Source organism: Galeopterus variegatus, unplaced genomic scaffold (assembly GCF_000696425.1).
Source record: "Galeopterus variegatus unplaced genomic scaffold, G_variegatus-3.0.2 Scaffold2268, whole genome shotgun sequence".
In the NCBI taxonomy this organism is placed as follows: Eukaryota; Metazoa; Chordata; class Mammalia; order Dermoptera; family Cynocephalidae; genus Galeopterus; species Galeopterus variegatus.
In genome coordinates this window covers 252,011-274,838 of record NW_007728379.1, presented here as the reverse complement: position 1 = coordinate 274,838, position 22,828 = coordinate 252,011, and the positions used below count along the sequence as shown (strand labels likewise).

General features: G+C 37.4%; 1 protein-coding gene across 1 annotated transcript in view; it reads right to left on the bottom strand.

The window, feature by feature from the left end:
• Nucleotides 1-22,828, bottom strand: part of LOC103597289 (fibroblast growth factor 12) — a gene marked incomplete at its 3' end in the record, with an annotated part of 82,675 nt that overhangs the window by 9,773 nt on the left and 50,074 nt on the right. The window contains exon 2 of the mRNA XM_008581109.1: nt 20,812-20,922. Within this exon, the coding sequence (XP_008579331.1) occupies nt 20,812-20,922 (111 nt within the window). The remainder of the gene's footprint in view (nt 1-20,811; nt 20,923-22,828) is intronic.

Here is a 22,828-nt window from a genome sequence, read left to right as displayed (position 1 = left end):
GAATAACCATCACATCCTACAAAATCTTAACCTGAAAGTAAGTTGGTACCAGATTACTTTCTCCTATATTCCTACGGTCTCTTGCAATAACATTTGTAATTATAATTTTTTGATAATATTTGCAGGTAATTATTTTTCCTTAGTCACGAAATTAATATTTATTTCTGTTATGTACTTATCATTTACTAACATCACTTCTTCACCCTCCCCATTCTCAACAGCAAAATACTATTATTGAATATTCAGCAAAGTAGGAAATGGTCTGAACACTTTAAATCCTTCAATATCAAAGACTTTATACAAACTATGGCACAATGGAATGTTCACCGAGGCAAATTTATTATTTATTCCCTCACACTAATTCCACAGTATTTATCACATTTTTCTTCATATTTATGTTTGCCTGAATCTACCTGCAAACTAGAAAGTCTTGAAGACTTGAAGAGTATGGAATGTTTTATTATTATTTTTTCCACCCAGAATGCATTGCACAGTAAAGCCTAAACAATTGTTATTGAATTTAAGTCTCTAAAACAGCATTTCTTAACTAAGGAAAGATGTGATTCTCCCTATTCCTTTATTTTTTAAGTCAAGGAAACAAGACTGGGATGAGAACTAAAGTACAGTCCAGAGGACAATAGCTTTAGGTCATGAGCCTTAGTTCTAACATTTAACAGCTTTGTGACCTTGTTGACTCTCAGTAATTTAATCTCTCTGAGCATTTCTTTGCTCTGAAAGTTTCACTGGGTTGTTATAAAGATCAATTAAGAGAAAAAACTTTAAAAAACACTTCCTAAACTATAAAAATAAAATACAAAGCATGGTGATTAGTGTGGTTGGTTGGTTTTATTGTTGGTATTGTTGTTGTTTTTGTATATCTCAATCTAGAGCTTTTATAATGGGCGCAGGGGTCCTGGGTAATCATTAGCTCATATTTTAACTTAAATATAATAGGAGAAAAAACAATGTGTTTTATCTTATATTATTGAAGATCTGTAAGCAAATACAGCTATGTATTTAAAATAAAAGAATATAAATAATGTAAAAATCAACTATATTGATTCAGTGTTTTTGGTATGATGCCCTATTTTATAAACAATTGGTCAAAAAAATCCAACTGACTGATTTATTTCCCCCACTGAATTTACTGACTTATGGAACTGATGAGTGGTTTGGGGCTTAGAGACTAAAATTCTTCTTCTAAGCATTGGCTGACAGGAAACATCGTGGGTTTTCAGCATAGTGAAAAAGAGCAACATGGTGATCCTTTCTTTGACAAAAGCTAGTAGAAATGTTTGTCTTAGCTCTATAGATGTCCTGCCATTGGCTTTTAATCCTGATAATATCATATAGCCTTTCCTATGGGACTTCAGAGATGTTAAAAACGTGCATAGTTAACAAGTCAATTCAATGTGATTCTTTTTTTTCTTTAAGATGAAAAATGAAGCATATTACTATCAGTAATGAAAGCAAATGCCTGTCATCACTCATCCTCTGCAGCCATTTGTCTTACACAGATTTATCTCATAGCCCATTTGAAGGATTCACTGAATAGCACAGGTGTCAGTTGGTAAGATCAGTGGGCAAAAACATCATCCAAGAAATCTTTGCATGTTTTGAAGCTTTTGGATCTGTATCTTCCACAAATCTTCCATTAAACACTATGTTGCAAACTCAATACTACAGCCTTTTAGGTTTATTCATTTATTAATCACATATATCCTAAAAATTGTGTTAGTCACTTGTAATACAGTAGTGAAAAAGACAGACATGGTATCTGCTACCACTGTGATCAAAGTCTAAAATAGAGAAAAAAAAAAGATAACTCCACATGTGTACTACATATCTGTCTTTACAGATCAAGGAACTGAAGCTCAAAGACATGAACTTCCCAGGGTTCTGAAGTCAACCAGGTGAACAGCTTAGATGTGAACCTAGGTTCTGGTGCCTATAAGGCTATAAAATATCAATGCTCTTAAGGAATAAAAGACAAATTCCAGTAATCACAATCCAACAGTTGTGAAGAAAGTGAGAAAAAAAAAAGTAGAACTGAAATAAATTTGGAAGGCTTCAAAGGAATTTTTCAGCCAAGGAGAACCATCACACCCAGAAGGTAAAAAACCTTTACTTCCTCTTAGTTAAAATCACACACAGACAATCTAAGCAAACTTATTTGAGTTGGTTTAGACATGTTCAACTAAAGCTTTGTACTTTGTTATCATTAATTATCAAAACAAGAATATATACCTGCCTTATTCCAAAAATAGTAAGTGGACCTATAGAAGTGAATATAATGCAGTGAGATTTTTTTAGAAATTGAGAGTTTAAAAAAAGGATTTGAAAAATAAGATGATGATTTTGTCCTTACTATTCTCTACCTTAAAGCTTCTCCTTCAACCCATCTGTACTATAATTTCTAGTTAGAAAATTTTTCCAAAGGACTGCATTTCACTCATTGCTCAATAACTTTCATTAGTTCCCTATTACCTACAATATAAAGTTTAAACTCCCATAAGTGTCCACTAAGACACTCTAAAATATGGCCCTGTGACACTTCACACAATCTCTGTGCCTCATGCAGACTAGTCAGATCATTTTCACCAACATGGCAGGAGCTTTCTCCACTTGTGATTTTTGTGCTTCCTCATGTGAAATGAAATTCTCCTAATATTAGCTTATTTTGTTTCTACTCTTCACAGTTTAGTTTAAAAACAATCTTCGCTTAGGAGCAAGGCTTTAGGGAATCTCTCTAATCTCTAAATCTGTTGAGCCTTCTAAACACTTCGTAGTACCAGTGACAAGTTGCCTTAAGGTGTGTTGCATATAAAAGTCCAGCCTCCTCTACTGCTCTGGGAGCAGAGACAGAAATTGTATCGGGTTCATTTTTGTAACCCAGTAGGTAGAATGCAGTTGGCGCTCAATATGTTGGTGTTAATGAAGATGAAGTATGCATATGACAGGCATTTGTGAAAACCCAATCATTTTTTTGTAGCTGCCTGAAACAGTGTCTTAAGAAGATATTTGAAGGAAGGCTACAATGAATATTATAAGAATTTAGTGACGTCTGCTGTGGACACAGGAGGGGGCATTTGTGCCATTGATTTCTCATCTCCAGCTTATGGCCTCCTTTTACAATAAAATATCACAAAACATTCCATAAAAGAACAGTAATGGTTTGCACTGTACTTCAAAATAAATATGTCATTGCATAATTCTGACTCAGAGTTTTAATAATGCTAATTTGGAATGCAAACTTTAAAAAGTAGTCACAAACTTTGCTATGTATTACAACCTTCTGGGGATTTTTTTACAAACTCTGATATACAGGCCACATCAATACCCATTACATAAAAATCTTTGGGATTGAAGATGAATATTTTTAACTCCATGTGAAACATTACTGAAAAGCAATTTCACATTCAGTAGTCTGGGATAGTTCTAACAAGCTCCCATGTGATGCTGATACTTACCAAATCTCACCAATCAGTGGAACAAACCTTGCTACTCAACGTGTGGATAGCATCAGCATCACCTGGAGCTTGCTGGAAAGACAGAACCTCAGGCCCCATCCAAGAATAACTGCATCAAAATTGTTAACAAGTCCTCGAGAGCACTTAAACTATGCACTTAAGGTTTAGAGAAGTGCTATTCTAGAGCAGGAGTTCTCTAAGTGTGGTCTTGTGAACCTAATAGAAATGCAAACTTTCTGGACCACTTCCAGACCTCTAAATCTGAAACTCTAGGGTATGGCCCAACACCTGGAGTCTAACAAGACTCCAGGTGATTTGGATGCACTATAAAGTATGAGAAGCAAAGCTCTAGAATATGTCACTGTTCTTATACTTGATTTTATTTTGGAATCATCTGGGTTATTTAAAAAAAATATTGATGCCTGGGTTCCATCCTCGAAGAGTCTGATTTTATTATTCTGGAATAAGACATGCACATGAGGATTTTTAAAAGTTACCCAGTGGACTTCCAGTCAAGATGGTGGAATAAATGGTCCCCAGCATCACTCTTCTCCCACAAATCAATCAATTTACAACTATTAAAAAGCAATGACATTGGGCCGGCCCGGTGGCGCACGGCTACAGTGCGCCGCTTAGGAGCTCAGCGGTGCTCCTGCCGAGGGTTCGGATCCCACATGCAGACCGGCCGCTCACTGGCTGAGCGAGGTGCGGGCGAACCACCGAGGGTTGCGATCCCGTTGCCGGTCCCGGTCCGGTACGGGTACGACACTGAGGGTTGCGGTCCGTTGCCGGTCACGAAAAAAGACAAAAAGGAAAAATAAATAAATAAATAAATAAAAAGCAATGACAGCCAGGCTGGGGCTGTTAGAGCTCAGGGGAAGAGAAGAAAAGACCTATGGAGTGCATGAAGGCAGGAGAACCTGTGATGAGAGAAAGAAAAAAACTGCTTTGACCATTTCGAATCCCAGGCACTTCCAAGCTGGAGCTGCTGAGCACAAGGAGCAGGAGCTGGCAAAAGCTGCAGCTGTGCCCTTCGGATGAAGTTGCTTGGAGGTGGCAGGGGAAAGGATTAATAGGGCTCCTGTGGACCCACATAGGCATGAGGAGGCACAACAACTGAAAAAAAGGAGCCACTCAGAGGCCTGTGAGTCATTGCAAGGGATCGCAGCATGACCTGTCCCATGGGAAGTGTTGGGAGTGGTGGGAGAGACAGGCCCACCAGGAGAACACTGGGGCACAGCATGAACAGCTGATCTGCCCCCCAATCAGCACAGGACCACTCAGAGGAGACTGGTCAGGAATACAGAACTGCAGGGGTTGCAGTTTGACGAAAAGACTCAGGCCCAGACCAGAGTCTCTACACAACCCAGGTGCACCTGATCTTATTAGACCTGGAAGTACCTATAAAGTCAACCATTAAACAAACCTGAGCTGCACACAAAGCCTTCCCCAGGGAATCAGCAGCAAAGCAGCAATTTAGCTCAACCATACAGCTCAAGTACTGGTCCCCACATGAAGTTCCCCCATTTAGAAGTAAGCAAAAGATGACAAATTAGTTCCAGCAGAGAGTTTAAGTGGTGATAACAGCAAATAATCCAACACAGACCAGAAAGAAAAAACAAAGTACCCACAACCAGAGACAAAGTTTGATATTAACTAGTAAAGGTCTCATTTCACCAAAGAATATCTGTAACACCTAGAAGGACCAGAAGTCCAATGGATTACCAAGCCAGAAAAGGGGGAGGGCCAGGGGCATCAGCCATCCCTCCTGACACCTGCAACCAAGGGTGGAGGCCGAGGGCCTTGTTCACACCTCCCAACACATGCAATTAGCCCAGCAACAACCACTGAACTGCTGCAGGAAGTGCCCCGGGCTCCCCCAAGCCAGTGTGGTGAGGGGCTGAGGGCCTAGTTCTCCTCTGACATGTGAAACCAGCCCAGCAAGGACCACCAACTGCCACAGGAAGTGCCCAGGGCTCTCCCAAGCTAGGGTGACAGGGGGTCAAGGGCCTTGGCCATGGCCCCCCCATCATACCCAACCAGCCCAGAGATGACCACTGAGCCACAGCAAAAAGGGCCTCAGGTTCCCAAGCTGGGGTGCAAGGGGTGAGGGCTTTTGCCCCACCCCCCAACATCTACACCCAGCCTAGCAATGAGCAAGCCACCACTGGAAGTCCCCCAGTCTCCCCAGCAATGTCAAGAACTGAGAAGAGACCATATGAAACCGTGTTCATCCCAACCCCCCTAGAGAGAAATCCCAAGTGCAGTGGAAATTAGTCCTTTCTAAATTAGACCTTGACCAATTCTCCCAAAAGATGACAAGTCTGGGTCTAGGTTCTAAAAGAGTGCTAAAACTGCAGATATGTTTCAAAAAAGGTTTCTTATACAATTTGTCAAAGCTCTGCTCAAGTCCTCCATTTTCTCTGAGATTACTCTAGATCCCACTTCAGCCAATATAGATTTCTTTTGTTTATACTTTCCAAAGCACTCCCTTCCATGAGGATGAATTTGATATTATTAACTTGAAGCTCTTACATATAATTCCCATTTTGCAGATAAGAAACTATGGTTTAAAAGTGCGAAATTAAATGGCCAAGTTTATACAGCAGGTAAGTGGAGAAATACATATTAATATCCATGACTGTTTGTCTCTAAAATCCTATAGGCTATTCTTAATACTACACTGCTTCCTAGATATGGGAAATGATCCCTGGAACATACTACCAAAACAGTAAAAGTGATGTTTTCTGCCAATACCAAAGTAAGAACAAGAAAGGATGAGCTCTCTTTAGAATATTTTTAAAAATTTAATTATAATACTATGAAGTGGGCTTAATAATAATGTACAGACATATTTTGACATGGGAATGCGTTCCACATTCTGTCTCAATGTCAAGGGAAGCAGATGTACTAAGTGCAACCTCACTAGATCTTGGCTGGTTGCCTGCTCACTACCACTCTATCTCGGCTGCTGAATAATGCATGAAAATATATATATACACACAAACACACACATCCTACACACCTCAAACTTCCCAAGTCAGATATATGAAATAGGCAACCAGAGTATCTAAGAATTTTAAAATTATTGTATAATGGCTTACTATTTCCAAAACTTGTTTTAATTTACATTTTAAATACATCAAACATATTGAAGAAAATCCTCTCAAGTTCAATATTTAGCCTGTCTGGAGTAAACCACCATAATATTTTATAGGCAAACCATATTTCCTTCTTAATGTTTTTTAAAAGTGTCATCAGAAGAATGCAGAGGTCTGATTTCAGGGAATGTTTATTATGCACTAAGAAACATAAACCCGGAAAGAGAAATTGGGGATACAGTGTAGACTGGGAATATCTACTAACTCTGGAACTAAACTTGCTGAGTCCAAATCCTGGGTCTATCATTTAATATCTGCGTGACCAAGGGCTAGTTACTTAAACACTCTGTGCCTCAGTTTACTCATCTTCAAAATAGGAATGATTACCTGTTTTACAGAGTTAACTGAGTAACATAAGCTTAAATATAGACTGCTGGTCCTAGATGAATAATAAAAGCGATGTCTCCCTCTCTTATGGGCAAATTACCATTTACATACTTTCAGAAAATGATGTCTCTGTGATTATTGCCATAAATATACATTCAAGTAACACTCTGAAAAAACACACACAGATACACACACACACACACATTTATATATATATATATATAACACTGTGCAAGAATGTCTTCTCTTACTATTATTGCTATAGTGTTCACTTTTCCAGACTAAGCATACTTAATTTTCTTCCTGTTTTCATAATGGAAAATGACTACCTTATCTATCCTTTGAATTCTCTTCAATTGTCTGTTATTCTTAAAATAAAATGCAAGCATAATCCAATTTGCATTAATTCTTCCACCTCGGTGCTGTCCCACAAAATCATATTCATTTTTGGTGATATTATTCTTTAAATTCAGTTTCATTCATTTATTCAACAAATATCAAATACCTAACATGCCCCAGATACTATTTTAGGTGCTGGAGATAAAACAGTGCAAAATACAGACAAAGCTCCTAGCCCCTGTGAAGCTTACATTCTAATTAAGCCTTTAAATTTAAATGGTATCCTCATTATACTAACGTTACTATCAATTAACCAACTCATATCCATTTAAAGGCCTTACCCATTATTAAGGACTTATTACAAACCAATACAGAGATGAATCAGGCATAATCAATGCCCTCAAGGATTCATAACTGAAACAAAGTAAATAAGTCTTATATACAATAAATACATACAGCTGAAACTGCATAAATACTTTAAGAGATGTGTTTGTTTGGTGAAGAAAGCAGGATTTCCAGTTAAAGAAATCAGAAAAAGTTTTCAAGATACAGGCAATCAATCTTGCTTTTAGAGGATGACATAACTCGTGGAAAAAAATAACAAAAGCAAATATGGAATGAGAAAAATGTGTGGTATGTACAGGGAACATTTTAGTGGTGGAGGGAGAAAACGAAATAAGTAGAGTGGTGAGGGTTCTGGAACAAAAAACAAATTTCAAGTAGCCAAGGGAGACTGAAGTGTTGAGGATAGAGATCAAAATTTATAGAGATTAATCAGAAAAATGTCTCCCTCTTTGAGTAAGGTATGAAGAAGATGAGTGAGTGTGCTATTTAGATTTGGAAGAACATTCCAGGAAGAGGAGGATACTGGTATCAATGCCTTGAGGCAGGAACATAATTGGTGTGTTTGAGGAAAAGCAAGGAGACCAACAGAAGGAAAGAGGAGACAGAACAGAAAGGATGAAGTCAGGGGGTAATGAGTGGAATTATGTAAAACTTCATTGGTCCCAGGATGAAATTTGGATTTTACCCTTAACGGTGTGTGATGAAAGAGATTAAACAGAGAAGTGAGTTTATCTCATTTTATGTTTTCACTGGGTCACTCTGGCTGTTGTGTGGAGAACAGACTGAGTGGGACAGCCTAAAGTAAAGAGCCCAGTTAGGAAGCAATTGAAAAAGTCCAGACAAAGAGGACAGTGTCTTGGACTAGACAGCACCAACAGGTATACTGAGAAGGAGTCGAACTCTGTGTATATTCAAAGTGGAGGTGAATTCACTACTGTTTTCAAATTCAATTCAAAAATCATTATACTATCTGCTGTTACTGTTTTGCCCTTTTTTTTTGGTAATGTGTTTAAAAACTTTTTAAGTTTTTCAAAGATGAAAACAAAAATCACTGTCAACTGAGAGGCTTGCAAAATTTCAGATCTGTCAGGAACATTGGAGATCATTTTTTTCAAACACTTTGCTTTATAAAGTGGAAAACCAAGAAACAGAATAGTCGTGTGATTTAAATAAGACCAAGCAGTTTACTAGAGACAGAACCTGAACTGGAAACCAGGCTGACTCACAGCCCAAGCTACTTTGCCTTGCAATTGGGGATAATTAAGTGGTGTATAATGTTCTTTTAAGGTTGTGTTCCATCATTTTGATTTCACAAACATTGAATGAAAGCCACAGGTATCCCAAACTCAAAAGTCTTCAGGGCCTAGGCAGGTAAGAGGAAAATTAGAGGTAAAGTAGATGGGTAAATTGTTTGAATACTCTCATTTCAACCCCCTAAAGTGTGCCAGCTAAATGAACCAAATTTGTGACCCTCCAGCTTGGGATCTTGGAAAATGTCCATTGCTGTGCTAGGCAGAAGGGCAAATAAGGAAGTCACACTCTAATAGGGGAAACACAAATGCAGATAAGGAACTGAAGTATAATACGACCTGTGCAGCTGTAAACGTATGCATAAGGCTCAGATACAGTCAAAAGAAGTGAGAGACTGATTTAGAGTTTTGTGTGGGGGCAGCAGTTGAGTAGGAAAGCTAGAGAAGACCTCACACAGACAAAGGAGACAAGGGTTGAAGAGAGTTCTAAAGGGTAAGATTGGCTTACCAGGTGGATAAGACTGGTGAAGACATTCCAAGCAAAAGGAATTAGCATGTATGAAAGCTCCAAGACATAAAACTATGTGTTATAGGCTAAACTCTATCATATATGCTTTTTTTAATTCCCCAAACCTGTACTGGATCACATTTCTCTCTGGAATTGAGCCCTGACTCTCCAGGTAATAAATCAAAATGGAAGATTCCACATGTGTTTAAGATACCAGAAAGTTTGAATTTCAGTACCTGCAGACATGTTTTCCCCATTATATTAGGAGTCAGATGCCCATAGAACCAGGTGTAATAGTCTCAAGACAGAGGATGCCTTCATTAGCAAATGTGAGCACTCCAAATCCTGGGGATAAAGGAGAGTTACCAGCTGTACGTGCTGCAGTACATCAGAATTATCTTGAGGGTTTGTCAAATAATAGATTGCTAGGCCACAGTCCCCAAGTCTCTGATTCAGTATGTCTGGGGTGAGGCTAGAAAAATGCATATTTCTAACAAGTTCCCAAATGTTGCTGATGCTGCTGGTCCACGGACCACACATGTTGTAAACCACTGACTGAGAGTACTCTTCAATACCCCCCAGTGTAAATACCTTCAATTTTTTTCATATAACAATAGCTAGTACTGCTAAAATTTCTACTTCTGCTAAATGGCCATTGTCTACGTGCTCCTGACAAGCACAAGTCTCACCCCTACTGATGAGAATAACAACAAAAACGGATGACATTCAGTAAGAATCATTGTCCTCTAGCACTGTTTTAAGCACTTTTCATTAATCGACCTATTTAACCTAATCTTCACAACAGCCCTATGAGCTAAGTACTATTATTATTCTCATTTAACAAATGAGGAAATTAAGACATGGGGAAATTAAATAACTAACCCAAAGGCACAGAATCTCAAGTCAGATAGCCTGCATTCAAATTCTGGCTCTACCATGTATGTGTGTCACTCTAGATCTTTATACATAGCTTGAGAATATCACACAGGAATCAGCACACCAAAAGGGATTTCCAGCATGTCGGAAACACACCTTTCAGGACAAATGATATTTAGGGAAACAGAAGTTGTCATTTTTCTAAGCATACATTTACTTCTATATGAGAAATAAAGAAAAGGCTATCAAAATCTTAGAGATTCTCTGTTCCTCTCATTTTGTACAGTCTGAGCTTGTATAAACTGAGGAAAGTTTATGTGACTTGCCCAAGGCTAAATCACCAGTCACCTCACAGAGCCAAGAATAGACTAAAGACAGCTTCAGTCCTCAGCTCTTTCCAGGAATACACTTGGTTATATAGTTCCCATAAGATTCTTAACCACTTGCTGAGAAAATTGGATATCCATATGCAGAAGAATGAAACTAGATATGCATCTCTCACCATGTACTAAAAGAAAATCAGAGTGGATTAGATACTTAAGTATAAGACCTGAAACTGTAAAATTACTAAGGGAAATACAGGTGAAACATGTCAGGAACTAGATCTGGGCACAGACTTTGTGAACATGAGCCTGAAAGCACAAGCAGCAAAAGAAAAAATAAACAAATGGGACTATATAAAACTAAAAACCTTCTGCACAGCAAAGGAAACAATCAACAGAATGAAATGACAGCTTACAGAGTGGGAGAAAATTTTGGCTAACTATGCATCCAACAAGGGATTAATATCCATAATATACAAGAAACTCAAGGAATTACACAGTAAAAAAAAAACAAATAATCCAATTAAAAATGGGCAAAGGAGCTGAATAGACATTTTTCAAAGGAAGATATACAAATGGCCAACAGGTACATGAAAAAATGCTCAACAAGTCATCAGGGAAATGCAAATTAAAACCATACTGAGATAGTACCTCACCCCAGTTAGAATGGCTATCATCAAAAAGACAAAGAACAACAAATGCTGGAGAGGATGTGGAGAGAAGGGAATGCTCCTACACTGTTGGTGAGCCTGTAAATTAGTACAACCACTGTGGAAAACAGTATCAAGGTTCCTCAAACAACTACAGATGGATCTTCCATACGATCCAGCAATCCCACTTCTGGGTATATACCCAAAAGAATGGAAATCATGATGCCGAAGGGATACCTGCACTCCCATGTTTATCACAGCTCTGTGTATAATAGTCTAGATATGGAGCCAACCTAAATGTCTATCAATGGATGATTGGATGAGGAAAACATGGTGTATATATACCACGGAATTCTACTCTGCCATAAAAAAGAATGAAATTCTGCCATTTGCAACAATTGGATGAGCTCGGAGAAACTTATGTTGAGTGAAATAAGCAAAGCACAGAGGGAAAAATACTGCATGTACTCACCCATAAGTAGGAGCTATGAGAGAAAGAAGGAAGGAAAGAAAGACCACAGTGGTGCGTTGTGGAATATACTAAAAGGCATATGTACTTCACAGGGCCTGGTTTTCCAAAGTCTTGCAGTTTCAAATGTTGACCTTGCCAAGGACTGGAAATTTTCCTCAGGCTATAAGTCTCTGGTGTAAGATAAAGATTTGTGGCATAGCAAGGTTGCTAGCTCAAGGACAAACTAGTTACTGATTGTTATGTAAAGATACTGAGAAATTGCTATAAGAGCACTTAATTGTCTACTGGAATGTCATCTGGCTTGTTTCACTGAAAGTTACCACCTATATGGTTAAACTATAACCCCATCTTTGTTCTCTTCCTGTAACTTCCTGGTCTGGAAAATAAATGGAGGAAGAGAACCCCAATTCAGTGTTAATTTCCTGAGGAAGGGATCCCTCTCACTGGAGGGTCCCAGGGAAGTTAACCACTTTGGGGCTTCTCACTGCTCAGAAGAGATGGGCTTTAAGTAATCCTTTGCATCTCCATCACCCAGGGGAAGTGGGGTGACAAATCCGTGGGGGGCAAAGCAACACAAAGCAACAGTGCGTTGGACTTGCAGAGGGAGAGAATATACCTAGGGATACAGAGTGGAGTGGGGGAAAGGGGGATGGGGAGGGAGGTCAGAGATAATTGGGTGGGGGACACAGGGTATAATCACAATTTGTGGTAATGGGCATGCTGCCAGAATGGATCTGGCCATCACATCTTGGGCACAAGTGGTGACAGTCAGCTTTGTAACCCATGAATATTCATAATGAATAATAAAAAAAAAGATTCTTAACCACTATGTATTCTGCCTATAAATATGCCCATAAATACATGGTGATAGCATTGATTTTCTCACCACATCTTGGGCACATGTGCTGATGGTCAGCTCTTGCCCCATGAATATGTATAATCAATAATAATAATAACAACAATAATAATAATATGCTCCTAGTTAGAGAGCAACTAGAAAACAGTACAATTTCAAATGGCTCATGCTTTATTTATTTATTTATTTATTTTTTCCTTTTTGTCTTTTTTCGTGACCGGCAACGGATCGCAACCCTCAGTGTCGCGCCCGTACCGGACCGGGACTGGCAACGGGATCGCAACCCTCGGTGTTGCGCCCGCACCGTGCTCAGCCAGTGAGCGGCCGGTCTGTATGTGGGATCCGAACCCTCGGCGGGAGCGCCACCGCGCTCCCAAGCGGCGCACTGTAGCAGTGCGCCACCAGGCCAGCCCTCATGCTTTATTTTACTGACTAGAAGGATAAATGGGAGCAGAAGTTTTATGACCAAAATAAAATAGACCAAGAAGAAGGTAAGAGACCCAGATTTTAAAAATTGGGGGAGTTATTCATTTACAATTTTACATGAAGGAGCAAAACTACTCAAGGAAAGAATTGATTCTTGTTCAAGACTGTGTTGTTTAAAGACAGTGTCTGCAAATATTAGTTGGAGGCACTGTCTTTAAAATTAAAACAAAATCAATGAAAACATTGTAGAAGATTCTTAAAGCAAATGTACTTCACAGGGCCTGGTTTTCCAAAGCCTTGCAGTTTCAAATATTGACCTTGTGGAGGACTGGAAATTTTCCTCAGACTATAAAGTCTCTGGTGTAAGATAAAGATTTGTGGCACAGCAAGATTGCTGGTTCAAGGACAGACAGGTTACTGACTGATATGTGTAGATACTGGAAAATTTCTGGAGGGAGAAAGAATGTTTTCTAAGATCAAGCTTTTGTTGATAGGACCACTTAATTGCCTTACTGGAACGTCATCTGGCTTGTTTCACTGAAAGTTACCAGCCTATATTGTTAAACTATAACCCCACCTATGTTTTCTTTCTGTAACTTCCTGGTCTGGAAAATAAATGCAGGAAGAGAACCCTAATTTGGGGTTAATTTCCCAAGGAAGGGATGCCTCTCACTTGAGGGTTCCAGGTGAGATTAACCACTTTGGGGCCTCTCACTGGTCAGTAGAGATGGGCTTTGGGTAATCCTTTGTGTCTCCATCACCCAGGGGAAGAGGGGTGACAAATCCATGGGGGGCAAAGCAACACAAAGCAACAAACATAAATATCTAAGAAAGGCCTGAAACAAATGTCCATAATGCCTCTTCTTGATATCAAACTTACAATACAACATTTTTCCTTTATTGAAAAAAATCAAGTGAAGTAATTGCATTCATAAGCTAAAGGCTGAAGACTAATTTTGTTCTTGAAAAGATATTTCATTGTAAGAGTAACCACATTACATGTACAGAAGTGTTGCTCAAGATTATGTAAATAGGGCCGGCCCGGTGGCGCACTGGATAAGTGTGCCGCTTGGGAAGCGCGGTGGCGCTCCCGCCCAAGGGTTCGGATCCCACATACAGACCGGTTCCCGCTCACTGGCTGAGCGAGGCACGGGAGCAACACCGAGGGTTGCAGTCCCGTTGCCGGTCCCCGGTCCGGTACGGGGGCAACACTGAGGGTTGCGATCCGTTGCCGGACACTGAAAAAGACAAAAAAAAAAAAAAAAGATTATGTAAATAATCTTCAGAAAATCAACAGGATAACGCATGCGTTTCTTTTTTTTTTTCAGTCCAACTTATACATGTGATTTCACACATACGAACTCATGACAGAGTCTTAAAATATAGATGACACAAGAAGAAAATAATATGCCTATAAATGGATGTGGCATACCCCTCACTCTCCTATGAGTATTATAATGATGTATGCTGGCGTAGGTGAAAGATACAAACTTCTTGGCCAGAAAGACCCCTTGTTAGGGAGACAGAACATCTTTATAATTCTTTGCAGTACTGAATGTCCTTGTAATAAGAAACAAAAAATTTCCTTGATAATTTTTCCCAGCTAACCATTCGGATCATGTTTCTGTTCATAGCTTAGCAAGACAAGCTTCTGCTGAAATTGGCTGTGTCTACATCCTTGTGACTGGTGGTACCAAAACATCATATGTCCAGTATTATATAGAAAACATAACTGGATGACTAAATTTTTACATTTCCAACTGGATTTCTGAAAATCAGACACAGACCATTTTGAAATATGTTTCATTATACTGAACTCAGAGTGAATTTAATGTACTCATGAAATTTGAAGAAACAATATTTGTTTTTGTAATTGATAATTAGCAACACCAAATATTAGAAATCTACAATGATAGGATATCAATAAAAGAATTCCAGATTAACTAAATATTAAATATAAAAAATAAAACAATACATTACTAAAACAAAACATAAAAATCATTTTTCATGGTCTTCTCTATAAATAGGAAGGAAAAGCTGAGGGTGTAAAAGTATATTAAAATAAAATAAGAACAAAGCATGGCAAAAATTTTGAAAACAACAAAATGAACAAAAAATGCAACTCATATAACAGAGCTGATTTTTTAAATACGTATTTTCTACAAATAAAAAACAGACATTTCATAGGATCAGATATAAACAAACATTTCAAAGAAAAACAGAAGTGCAGATGGTTCTTATATGAACAAGTGCTCAAACTAACTCATAATAAGACATATTAACATTTATGCTTTAAGGTAACAGAAACCAAAAGTTTGATAACGTTGCATTGAGTAGAAGATGAGGAAACAGATACTCTCAGTGTAAATTTGTATAATGGAAAGTAATTAGATGATATCTGTCAAAATTTAAAAAGCACATACCTTGACCCAGTAATTCTGCTTCTAAATATCCTTCCTATTAATACGTTTGCACACATGAAAAATAAATTTTGTATAAGAATATCATTTATAGTATTGTTTGTATTAGAAACATACTGGAAAAAACTGAAACGTCCATCAATAGGATTATATCTGGGAAAATACCAAAAATATATCCACATGGTAAAGGGAGGGAGGGAGGGAAAGAAAATTGCTTTTGACTGTGTCAATGCCTTCTAGCCAAAGAATATCAGAAACACACCCTTGGTTGAACCAAGTTGGGTTTAATGACATTCAGCAAGGAGAAAAAATACACATTATGGAAGAACTGGGGTGTCTTAGTAAGAGGGTGTATGAAAAGTCTCATAGAATTTGTGCATGTAAGTAATTTTAGGGAGGGCTCAAAGAAATGTAGATTTGCTCCAGATTGGATGCTCTCAGGAAGTGGGTATAATTCTATGAGCTAGTGTCTTAATTCTTATCTAGAAGGCAAGAACAGAGCTAGGTTAAAGCTGTGTTTAGTCAGAAAACAGGGGCCACTCACATAATCCAGGAGAAACATTTGGTCATTTTGTAGCTTGGACAACATTCTTGTTTTTGTCTGTGTTCAGACATGAATACGGAGTGGTCTTGCTTTTATCTTGATCCATCACTTCAAAGTGGCCTTGTCTGATTTCGTGTGCTGCAAAATTGTTTATATTCAACAGAAGAACACCAAGGTCCACTGGGAGTGCCAAAGCAGCTCCTGCCTGTCTGGGACTGTTTTGTTCTTTGACTGTATATCCTTTTGTGCCTTTACAATTTTGTACCATATACTTATCTAAACTATTCAAAATAATTTTTGAAAGTATCTCACTGAATTCTGAGACTTTCCCAACCACCGCCACCACCATGCTTCCTTCTCCCACACCAAGGGGATTTTCTTATGAACCTCCCCCCCAGACCCCCTCTCCCACCGCCCCTACTTCAAGTGCTAGTACAGCATCTGATTGAACATCTCCAGTTTCACCACTCTCCTAACTTATCAGGCAGCCCATTTTATAGTCAAATAACTTAATATTTTTTGTTCAGAAGAAAAGAAAATAATGCATTTGGTTATAATATCTACATTGTTTTCTCCCCAGCATTTTTATCACTTCAGATGTATCTTCTCTTATGGTAACTCGTGGAGAATAATTAGCTTTTTAATTTTATGTAAAATATTCCTATTAATACCCTCCAAACTACAATTGTCTTTTTTTCTGCCAGTGTTCCAGCAGAGTTTTGCATTTTTGTCATCATTACATTTGCGGAGATTCTTATCTGTCACTGCCGACAAACTCATTTGCGTTTGTACTCAATTACATGCAATTAGCCTTTTCTTCATGAACAAAAGAACAGGTGTTTTTATCAATTCTACGAGAGATACCATGGTAAGGTTGGCTGGACCTACTGTTGTCTAGTGAACCAAACAACACATTTCTGACAGATGCTCATAGTAACAAGATTTTTTTTTCCCAATCAACTGTTTTTTACTACCCACACAAAGTGGAGAAAGAAAAGGCATTTTAACAACTGAGAGGCTTATATTTTTCTATTTAAAAAATGAGTTGAATTTAAATCCCTCCCTGATATTTTTACCACTAATCACCACCAAGAAAAACTGTATATAAAAATGATACTGTCATTTGAAATTTTGTATTAAAATACATGGGGGGAGGGTGGGAAGAAAGTACATTAGCCGAAAAACTGGTGAAATCTGAATAAAGGCTATATAGCTCAGTAAATATATTGCAACAGCGTTAATTTTCTGGTCTTGATCACTGTCCTGTTATGTGAAAAGTTACCATTAGAGGAAGCAGGGTGAAGAGTAAAAGAAAGTGAGCCCGAATGCCAGTACCAATCAAGCTTTACTAAAGGAAAAGAATCTGCCAGGCTGAACTCAAGATGGAGAGCAGTAGCGGCATCAGGGTGGGAGGGCTTATATAGGCTGGAGGGAAGGGTGCTGTAATCAGGGAGGGGTTTGGTGCTGGTGTGGAAGATAAGGCTGGCAGATGCAATCAGGTGGAAGGTTGCACCCATGCGGAAGTAGAGGAGTTTCTGTTTCTCAGAAACCACGAGATTTCTTCTAAGGGAAACGGTGGCGGCCATTTTGTGCTCAGTGTGTGTAAAATGGCGCCAGTCACGTCCAAGGTCCATCAAAGAGTAGACAGGTGCTCACTATAACTTTCTAATTTTTCTGAGGTCTAAAATGATTCCCAGAGAAAAAGTTAAAAATATGTGGGTGGGCAGAAGTACTCAGCTGATGACCTAGAGAAACATTTGCACATATTCACTAGGAGGTATCAGTTCACTCATTCATTCAACTTGTATTGAGTGCTTATTAGATATTAGAGACCACTCCAGGTTCTAAAGATCCAAGAAATAGCAGAACAAAATCTCTTCGCTTGTGGAGCTTACATTCTCCTGGGGAAGACAATCAAAAATAAACAAATAAACAGCAACAATATGCATGTCAGATGGTTGTGGAACGGACTCTTTAACATCTATAAGAAAAATCTTAGCATCACTTCTTGTAATTGCCTTAAAATAGAAATGATAATTATTCACCAAAAGGAAAATGAATAAATATGTTTTGGTATATTCTTACCATGGAATATTTTACAAAAACGAATGAAATAAAGCAAATATGTTACCATATATGAACCTTACTACCATAACATTGGGAGTAAAAGTACATTTAAAAAAATGATAATGCTTTCACTGATAAAAAGTTTAAAAGTATGCAAAGCAATATAATGAATGATTTAAGTATTCATATATTTATATATAATATTTTTTAAACTGCATAGAAATAAATGCAGTTTATGCAAATTTAGGAGAATTATTATGTCTGGTAATGAAGGAAAGCAGGATTCTATCAGAGAGAATACACAAGGGGTTCAAATGTATTGATATTTTTAATTACTTTTTAAGCTGGTGGTGGTTATCCAGATGAATTTATATTAGTTTTTATATTTCATACATTATTAACTATTTTTAATAACAGCTTATCAAAAAGTCTGTGTAGTAGTTTATCTTAATAAAATATTAAATAATTTAAATTTGTGAGTTCAGTTTCTAAAAGTACTAGGGAATACAGAGTAGGCAGATTTGACAATATGCATGACCCACTGAGTGTGTGTGTGTTTGTGTGTGTGGTTTGCATAATGCATGATGATATATATTTATATATATAATATATATTTTGTATATGGATGAAATGCATTTTGTATATATTTTATATAAAGTATACATATTTTATATATAATATATATTTATATTTATAATATATATTTTTATTTATAATATATATATTTTGTTTTACAAGGGGGTCTTCAAAAAGTTCATGGAAGGACTCATATTACCTTTTAATTTCATTTTTCTATGAAAATTTTTAAAGTACCTTCATGAAGTAAATGTGTTCAGGTATGTGTCTATGTATGTATGTATGTATGTATGTACATATGGGCATGGATTTATACTATTAATTGACCCAGCATCTGCACAGCAATCACTTCCAATTATTTTTGTAGAAACAACAATGGAAGAATTTTTGTTCATTTGACACCACACTGGCATTCCCATCCTTGTACCCCCACCCCGTGATAACTGTCACTTATGCATCTGCAGAACAGCTGGATAAGTTAAGTTGGTACCCAGTAGAAGTGAGTATGGCTATTTGGCTTACTTGGGGATTGAATCCATCTTCATCAATTTATAATTTTGGGCTGGCCGTTTAGCTCAGTTGGTTAGAGTGCAGCCTTATAAAACCTCAAAGTCACAGGTTCAGAACCCCATGCCGACTACCCCCCCCAAAAGACTCATAATTTATAATTTTGAATTCTCTTTAAGTTGGGTGGGTGGTACTGAAAGAGGATGCTGAGATTGTTATCTCCAGCCACCTCATTTTATAGAAAAAGAAACTGAGATCTAGAGATATCTCAGAGTTAGCACAGGTGATGGATCTAAGAAGGAAAGATGGAAAGCACTGGGGACCATCTTTACTTGCAGCCACACTAAATGTACATTCAAGTACAGATGCAGAAGATGATGATCCTACATGAGGAGAAAAGCATCCTCATTCTTCTGTACTGCACCGAATTCTTGAATCCTTTAAAGAATGCATTCACACAAACATAAACTGACAATGAAAACCACAATAAGCTAACCAACTACTTTGCAAAAAACTGAGAGCAAGAACATCAGGATGAAATTCTTTACAATAAAATCTTTTCTTTATCTAATTCATATTTTGTAACGTGCAATATGTAGTGAACAAAGAATGATTTAGAAGGGGTGGACAAGAGCATTTTCATACTTTAGGGATTATGAATCTTTCCTCAAATCTTTGCTAATTTAGAAGATGTTCCACTATAAAATAACAGGCTTCCTGCATTACCTTATGAAGTTTGGTAGATTGTCATTCTGACCACAAAATCACATCCATCAGAGTCACAACTCAACTGAACGATATTTAATGAGTATTTACTGTGTGTCCAACACCAAAGATTTAGGAGTGAATAGAGACAAACTTTAGCAAACAATATGGCACCCTGCATAGTTTTTGAATAACATGAATCTGCTCTGAGAAATCTGTATATGATTATCCAGAAGTTGAAAGATATGAGAGCTATCATTCTTGCCTTTGAAGCTTGTATTTAAAATTTTTCTAAAATGCAAAAACACTCTATCATACCTTGATGATTGCAATTAGTTATTGAACTTGTCAACTCTACAGTTAAATGAGTTAAAAACTATTTCCAGGGATATTGTTATTAATCTTTAATATTTTGTGCTTTTTACAAAAAAATTATTTTTAAAATTTCCATTTCAAGTCTGTCATCATTATTATCTTATTATTGTTATACATATTGTAAAACATCACCATATTTAAACATTTTTTATTTTAAAATCAGTAATTTTCTCCTTAATCAGAATAAAATAACATATAACATACACATATATGTATCCAATATTTACCTTAAGAAGTAATTTTGTCTGCTAGAAATGATGTTCTGAGAATTATTAGAATTTGTTCATTATTTTGTACCAAGATTTAAATACCATGTTGTGCTGGAAGGTCTGTATTGTTCCTATGAGTATTCATCATCATCCTAACTGAAAACACTGATGGGAGGATATTGTCCATTTACCAACTGGAATTCCTTCAAGCCTCCTACCTTCTCAGTTAGTACATAACCTCTCTCCCATACCACCTCTTTGCTATAGAGAGTCATAGCAAGAAGAATACAATAGCTTACTAACAGTTAAGCAGTTCCAAAGGCACCCTGGCCATGTTTTAAATATAAGATACTCTGGGCCACACATTGATTTGTAACAGGATTGCAAGAAGCTAATATTCCTTACTGTAGTCGCTGTTTTCGTCTTTGGTCCCGTCAATGGTACCATCTGGGTGCATCTGCAGGAAATATCCCTGCTGGCTGAATAACCTTGTCACAATTCCTTTCAGCTGGGGTTCTGCAAAACAAAATAAAATAATTATTCAAATTGTTATTTTGTTTATAAAAATGCATACTTGTAAATTGTTAAAAACATTCTGCAAATAAATATATAAATGCCAATGGCTTAAATATTGAAATAAGTATTTGGAAAGGGGGCATTTCAGTAACACATCTATACTTTTTATTTCCCTTCTAGAGACAGAGGCATAATATTTTGCAGCAGTAAACCAACAGTAAATAAATAAAAGCTAATTATGATTAGGAAAATACAGAGGCATGCTAAAAAGTGGATTACTTCCCTTACTCAAGTGTCTAGTGTCTGACTGCAAGATGCCACCAAGCTTATGGTCCCACTCCAGAATCACTGTTTAGGCCAAAATGCCATCATAATTCCTAAGCCTCTAGCAGTCATGACCAGACTCTGGAAGACTTTTATTTCTACTAGATGTGAACTATTTCTCAAAAACTCCTGGGTTTTGAAATTCTGATCAAGTTCAGCCAAAATGAATACCTTAGATGAAAACCACAGGCAAAAGCCAAAATCCTATGGCCATGAGATGTCACTGGAAAATAAGTGAAAATGCAGATTTCACCTTCACTAAATACCTCATCAGAGAGGAGCCCCATACTACAAAATTCTTTTCTCCAGAAAAAAAAAAAAAATCAAGTCATACATATTTCTCTACACATTTTAAACTAAAAGTCGTCCTCAACTCTTAAAAATTCTGTACACATGAATACCGTCAAACACATTTGGATTTTTTTGAACATCAGCTACTACAAATATTTTCTCATTGTGGTGCTGGCTGCCAGCAACAATCAGTTTCCACAGCATCACCATTTTCTGTCTCTAGTGTTGGGCAAAAATTAACTATTCTAGTACATTTATAGCCCTAATCATTTCATAAAAATGAGGAGAAAAAGAAAACTGCTGCTTCGGGTGATAAAAATTGAGGCAGAGATTGAAATCATATGATTGCTGAAGTAGCAACATGGTATCCTCAGAAGGACATTCACTGAATTTATGCTAGTCAACTTTATCTTTCGCCCATTTACTCTATCAATATTTACTAAGAATCTCTTTTTTTCTGTCAGGCTATATGGTAGGCCTGTGTGTCAAACCAAATACATTAATTGATATTTAAGTCAACAAGGGAATTCTAGTTAAGAATTCAATGTGTTTAACTCTTTGGGAATGAGTTGCCCCCTATAACATATGTCTATTGTTGGACTTTTGCACATAGGACTTGGTCACAGATATTTGGGGAAATGGGGCAATGCCCTAATTTCTGTTTTCGAAAAATATTAATTGAGCTTGTAAAACCATGAGAGTAAACAGTGGGCTTAGAGTAGAGAATAGAAAGTAATAGACAGAAGGAAAGAGACAACTGTCTTATTCATATTTTATTTCTAATAAGCTTGATAAGTTCACTTTAAGAAGTCATGTTTTCTTTGATTATGAGATGCACGGCAGCTTAGTCATTAAAGCCTGAAAGTGATTGTTTGTTTTCTTAATGCTTCTCTTTCTGTACCTGTAATTAAACACTTCTTTTGCCATGGTGAAGCTATCCCACTGTAGGGGCCCTGGGAATTCAGGTTGGAAACTCCTGTTCAGGATAATGAGCATCAGACTAGTATACCAATCCCCACCACTGAGAATAGTGCCAGAAAAGCTCAGAGTCTTGAGTTTTAATTATATAATGATCTATGAAAGTGAACGTAATGCACTATAGAATTTTCAAAGGAGATCTGACCATGTATTGAACAAATGCCCTGAGACTGGGGTGGGTCACTGAAAGCTGTATAGCCTGCCTGACATCCTACACCCCTATTAACATCTATCAAGCCCTTCCCACCTTTTCAGGCTTGCTCAAGATCACCTTGTCCGTGAACACTTGGCTATCACAAGTGAAGATCTGGTT